Source organism: Camelus ferus, chromosome 16 (genome assembly GCF_009834535.1).
Source record: "Camelus ferus isolate YT-003-E chromosome 16, BCGSAC_Cfer_1.0, whole genome shotgun sequence".
Lineage (NCBI taxonomy): Eukaryota > Metazoa > Chordata > Mammalia > Artiodactyla > Camelidae > Camelus > Camelus ferus.
In genome coordinates, this window is record NC_045711.1 from 7,114,747 (window position 1) to 7,120,746 (window position 6,000).

Here is a 6,000-nt window from a genome sequence, read left to right on the forward strand (position 1 = left end):
CTTCAGACCCCATCGTCCTGCTCTGGCTGCTGGCTTTCCGCTCCCTGTCCCCCATCCATCCTCCACCCTGCTCTGCCAGCTGGGAGACTAACCCGCCATGAACCGCATCACCTGGTTCCTGGCTGGCTGGCTTCTTCGTGGGCTCGGCAGGAGCTGGAGGCCAAGACGAGAGAAAGCAGGGGGTATTTGTTTCCCCCATCTATGCCTGCTTTGCTGAGGCTCCCCACGTCCCCGGGGCTCTGCACGTCTAGGCATGGCTGTGGCTGTTCTCTGTTGCTGGTCCCCAGGTGCTGGAATGTTCTTTGGTGCTTCTCTTAACTCTGTTCACCTGGCTGTGAATGGTCCCTGCACTGGTCCCATCAGGTGAGCCGTCTGAGGGAGAAACTGTGGTTCTAGAGAAGCTCTGAGATCAACAAAGCTGTCAGTGACCACTGTGGACCAGGGCAGGAGGGCAGGGACTCTCTCTGCTGTCGTGAAGAGTGGTGGGAGGTGGCAGATCCCATGTCCTCGCTTGCTGGTTACACTGACATTATCCACAGCTGCAGACCAAGCCCACAGGGTAGTCAGTCATCACCTTTTGACTCCTTTCAGGAAGGCAGTGCTGGGCAAGGCCTGAGGGGAGCAGTGGTCTTTGGGGGCTCCATTTGGACAGATGACTCTGTTAGGGTGGAGCAGAGATGATGGGGGGAGGTGGGGCATGGGGCGGGCGGAATGGGAGGCAGAGCGACGGACGGAGGAGTGAGCAGGTTGCCAACAGTGGACACCCGACCCACAGAAGTGGCAGAGTAGGAGGAAGTCATCTGAAAACTGTTCCAGACACAGGCTCAAAGTCCTTCCGCTCAGTCTTGGGATAAGTTGGAGGGAGACACTGCGGTTCGTGTCTGGCTTGGATCCCTGAGTGGATGGAGATGCTGGTCACAGAGATGGGTGGCATGGGACAACCAGCTGTTCTCTGCTGGAGACACATCAACATGGAGAGCCAGCTACACTTCTTAGAAACGGAATCATACAACATGTGGTTCTTTGTGACTCTATCACTTAATGTTTTCAAGGTTCATCTGGGTTGTAGCATGTGTCGCTACTTCATCCCTTTTAATGGCTAAATAGTGTATGTCCCTTGTATGGGGACATGTTCCATTTTATTTGCCCATTCATTTGTTGATGGACATTTGGATTGCGTCTACCTTTTGGCTATGATGAATAATGCTGCTGTGAACATCTGTGTGTAGGTTTATGTGTGAACCTCTGCTTCCATTTTTCTTGTATATTCAGTTGCTTGGTCATAAGATAACTATGTTTAGCAGCTTAAGGAACTGCCAGGCTGTTTTTACAAAAATACCCCTTTACCCCTAGTACCATTTTGGGGGCTTTAAAGTTTGTTTTATTTGTTTATAGCATCTCCAGCATTCTTACAGTTCTCTCTTGCCTTTTAAAAAGGATGATTTTTATCACAGTTGTGGGTCACCATAAATAAAATAGTTATGCATGTTCTGAGCTTTATAAAAATGGTCTTTTTGGGCTTGCTCTTTTCAGTCATCATGTTATTTCATAGACTCATCTATGTTGTTGTGTGTAGCTGTAATTCATCTATGTTCATTGCTGTATAATATTCCACTGTGTGACCGTACCATAATTTATTTATCCATCCTCCTGTCAATGGAGATTTACTGTGTTTCCAGTGTTTTGCTACCAAATTTATTGCTGCTATGAACATTCTTCTACACCTGTCCTGATGTAAGGACTGCTCTCATTCTCAAAGTGACCAGGGATACCAGCACCAGCTGGGAACTTGTTACAAATGCAAATTCTGGAGCCCCACCCCAGACGCTCTGAATCAGGAACTCCGAGGGTGGGGCCCCAGCAATCTGTAGGTTTTAACAAGCCTTCTGGGTGATTCTGATACCTGATGAATTTTGAGAACCATTGCTCTAGGGTATAAAAAAGAAGTTTCTGGATTGCAGTCAGCCAACTGTTTTCCAAAGTTCTTGCTCCGGGTAACTCTCCCTCAGCAATGTATATGAGTTCCCCTGGATACGCACCCTCTCAGCACTCAGGGTTGTCAGATTTCTTTATTTTGCTCCTGAGTGGGTCTGCCTGGCAGGCTTTCTCTACCGAGAGGCCGGGTGTGGTGGTTTCTCCTCCCTGCCTCTGCTGTCACTGTGGATAAAAGCCTCCCCTTGCTGTGGGTTTGTTTTGACAGGAGTACATGCACCATCTGCTTGGCCTGGAGCACCGCGCGGAGGAGCAGTTCCTGGAGCACTGGCTGAACCCGCACTGTAAGCCCCACTGTGACAGGAATGTGGTCTATCCGGTGTAAGCGTCTCGGGACCACCTCCGGTATGTTCCCGCTCCCGGGCCTTCTGTTTTAGGGAGACCAAGGTGAACAGCACACGCATGGCTCAGAGCCTAAGAGAACATGGCATTGGGGGAACCAGTGGGTTAGCTGATTGTGGGCTGGGGACTGGTGAGAGCCAGGCAGGAGAGGTGGGTAGCAGCCAGGTTGGGAGGAGCACTGGGGATCCACCTGGGGGCTTGACTCTTGTTGAGTCACCGAGAGGTCCCAGATGGAGGAGAGACATGACCCTCTTTGCCACCCAGAAAGGGTCTCTCTGGAATAAAAATCTGAAGTGTGGCTTGTTGAGACTTGGGTCTCTCCAGGTGGGTCGGCATCCGTGGGCACCAGGATCAGCAACTTCTTTACTGCCTCCCCATGGCCTTCCTGGGACTGTCCTGCCCGCCCCGTCTTCCCTCTTCCCCTGGGTTTGCCCTGTCAGTCCCCTAAACTGGATGGCTCAGCGTCCCTGCACACCCCACCTCTGTACCTTTGTTCTCGCGTGAGGCTGCTTGCTGCTTCCCTCACAGTCTGTGTCCATCTCCTAACCCCCTTTCCAAATCCCGCTAGGTAATAGGCAACATCCCTTCAGAGGTTAAGCCTAGTGAATTTCATTTCTCCGCCGTAATGTGTACGGATGATGCGGGGCAGGCTGTACCTGGGTAGCTGGTCATCTGTGGTTAAGAGAAGTCTTGTATCTTTGCGGTTGACTCTGTGCTGCTGTGAACTGACACAGGAATGCTCCCGTTAGAGGACTGCTCTTGGTGACGCCATCACAAAGGGTGCTATCCCGCAAAATCTCTCATTTGGGCCTCCTGACACCTCTGTGTCTTTGCCGGACATGCGTTTTAACTCTGGTTTTTAGGGGACCTAAATCAACATGATTGAGCTACTAACTCATGCCGGGCAGGGGTTGGTATACCTGTCTTCTGACAACTCCAAATCCTGCATGCTCTGCGTGAACAGAACTGCTGGGTCCTGTGTGTGTATGTGTGTGTGGTTGGCAGGGGTCATGGTCCTTCTGTGTGGCTTTAACAAAGAGCGAGAGGGGCATCTGCTAGGAGTGGACAGAAGTTCTGCTTTTGGCGGATGGGAATTGGGCTGACATCCTGTTCTGGTCCCTCCAGCCTCTGAAGCTCTGCTGTAGGTCAGAGCTTGTCCGTCCCCGGCAACAGCGTTGGAAGCCCTCGCTTGGCTTCTCCTAGAACACAGAACTGTGTTGTAGCTGGGAGCTCAGGCTCTGGAATCAAGTGGACTTGGGTTCAGCTCTCTGTTCCTGCTCTGTTGTCTTGGACAAGTCACCTAACCTCTCTGAGTCTCCGTTTCTGCATCTGTAAATTGGGGTGATGATGGTATCTACCGAGCCTGGCGCATGGTGAATGACTCCATGAACACAGGCACTTACCACCATGGTGCAGGCCGCGGGACAGGAGGGGTTTCTGGGCTGAGTGAGCCTCAGGGCAGTGCCCTCCAAGGGGCGACCAATGCCTCCACCTCTGGTGGTGGTGCTGGTGGTGGTGGTGGTGTTGCTTCTGCAAAACAGAGGATTCCACAGATGCCTCGCTCCAGGCAACGTCCACTTAGACAAGGAAATAATAGCTGGAGGGATGTGTCAACTTGGAATTTGGAGTCAGATGTCATTCAGATTGTGAGTCCACTTCCAGAAAAAATTCCTAACTTCTCTACCAGTTTCCTCACCTGTAAAATGTATGGGCTCCTCCCCCCGTGAGGCTGTTATGAGCGTTGAAAAAGTCAGTGCATAGAAAATAGTGCTGCCCTGGCATATACTGGGAAGTGCTCAGGAAATTACAGCTGGAGAGCTATTTCTTCCTCCCCCTCCTCCCCTCCCCACCTCCTCCTTCTCTTCTTAATCAACATCACCATCACATTAACATTATTTTCTTGTTCTTTTTCAGCAAGCATTTTGATAAACACCAGCCCGGATGTTGCTGAAACAGGATGAGGCCCCCTCTTTCGTTTACTTTTCAGTAGTGGAATGGATGTCTTCAGACCTTGTGAATTGTGGGCACAGCAAAGGTTGCCTTGGGGATTGATGGCAAATATTTATGCTGCTTCATTTTACTAACCTGCATAACTCATTAAAACCAATAACTGAAACCACAGCCCTCCCCCCCACCCCGTGGCCTTCCTACTAGTTGGAAAGGGTGGGCTGGTGGACCCAGGACCTCCAGAACAGGAGAGGGTAGCGAGGAAGCCTTGTGCAGCAGAGTGAAGCCCACCACTGGAGGCTGCAGGGGTTTTGATCATTGCTTTTTCCTCTCTCTTCTTTTCTGCTCTAATAAAAAATCACTGTTGAGCCCACTTTCCATGGTGTCTCCTTTCCTTTCCTACAAGAGAAGCAGAGATTTTTCTCCCTTGTTTATCACTGCAAAAATCCAGCATCAGAAAATGTACTATTCTTTGACTAGGTGAATGGATAAAAATACAAACACCCAGCAATTTTTCACAAGGGCCATCTTTTTGGGCCAAGAGATGATTTGCCTAAGGCCAGCTCTGGAAATAGAGCCATAACTTAGTACCAGGTGCACACCCTGGTCTTCTAGCCAAGGGGACGTTTCTTGTGGAAAGTGGGTTGCAGCTTCTGTATTCCAGTGCCCCTCACCTGCCCACAACCCCCAGAATCCAAGATTGGACTATCAGAGACCAACAAAAGCAAAAATTGGGAAGGCAAAGGGAAGTGGGCTGGATGGTCCTACAGCGAATGCGGCATCCTCAGAAAAGGGTAAGGAGTGATGCCCATTCACCCTGGGGCTACAGAGGAGGGCCTGTGCAGAGGGACCCTGAGAGGGCTTGTCTAGGAGAAAGTTACAGGGCTTCTCAACAATGATGACAGTGACATTTATTGTATGTGGACTCTGGGCTGAACCCTACACTAAGACTTTGACATTCAGTACCTCATTCGATCATCACACTGTGGACAACAAATGTTGCTGCCACTTCAGTAAACAATGAATGTTGCCTGCCATCAAGCCATCAGCTACTGTCGCCACCCCTGATGGTGGCTTGATGGTATCTTGGTACCTTAGTGGTGAGGGGAACTCAGGATGGAGAAAACCAGGATCCTGGCCCTGGATAGTTCAGATGCATATCTAAGGAATAATTTCAATAAGCCCAGACTCTTGCATCTTCCCATACATAGAAAAGCACTAAAAGCATTAACTTGAGATGTCCATATTTTTGTGATTAGCAGTAATCTTTTGATGTTCAACTGCATTTTTTTTTTTCAGCAAAAACTCCTGGCTCCTCCCTTATGTCTTCAGAGCAGTTTGTCTTTCTTCCTCTACTCTCAAGGCCAGTAATGATGAGTTGAATCCTTCTCAGACCATATCATTATATTTTTTTTTGAGGAGGGGCAGGGGAGGAAATTAGGTTTATTTATTTATTATTTTTTTAAATGGAGGTACTGGGGACTGAACCCAGGACCTTGTGCATGCTAGGCATGCACTCTACCACCTAGCTGTACCCTCCCTCCCCTCCTAGGCCATATCATTCTGACTGTCCCTCCTGCCTCCCTCACACAGCTGGTGGGTAAGAGGAGCTGGGATCTGAACCTAGGAAGCCCCTCACTACTCTGGGCCTCCCAAACACACTGCCCTTGAACCTGAAATCCTTCTGCCCTAAGTGGTTAAGTGTTTTTTTTTTCACCT

The 6,000-nt window shown here is 49.8% G+C and overlaps 1 protein-coding gene across 2 annotated transcripts in view; it reads left to right on the top strand.

The window, feature by feature from the left end:
• The window catches only part of C16H17orf67 (chromosome 16 C17orf67 homolog), a 30,588-nt gene extending 25,934 nt beyond the window's left edge, over positions 1-4,654 (top strand). For both annotated transcript variants that reach the window (XR_004326632.1, XM_006181401.3), the window contains exons 3-4: positions 2,201-2,337; positions 4,249-4,654. Coding sequence is in view for 1 of the 2 variants with exons in the window: in XM_006181401.3 (XP_006181463.1) it covers positions 2,201-2,317 (117 nt within the window). In the remaining variant the exon portion in view is untranslated. The remainder of the gene's footprint in view (positions 1-2,200; positions 2,338-4,248) is intronic.
• Positions 4,655-6,000: the final 1,346 nt, after the last annotated feature.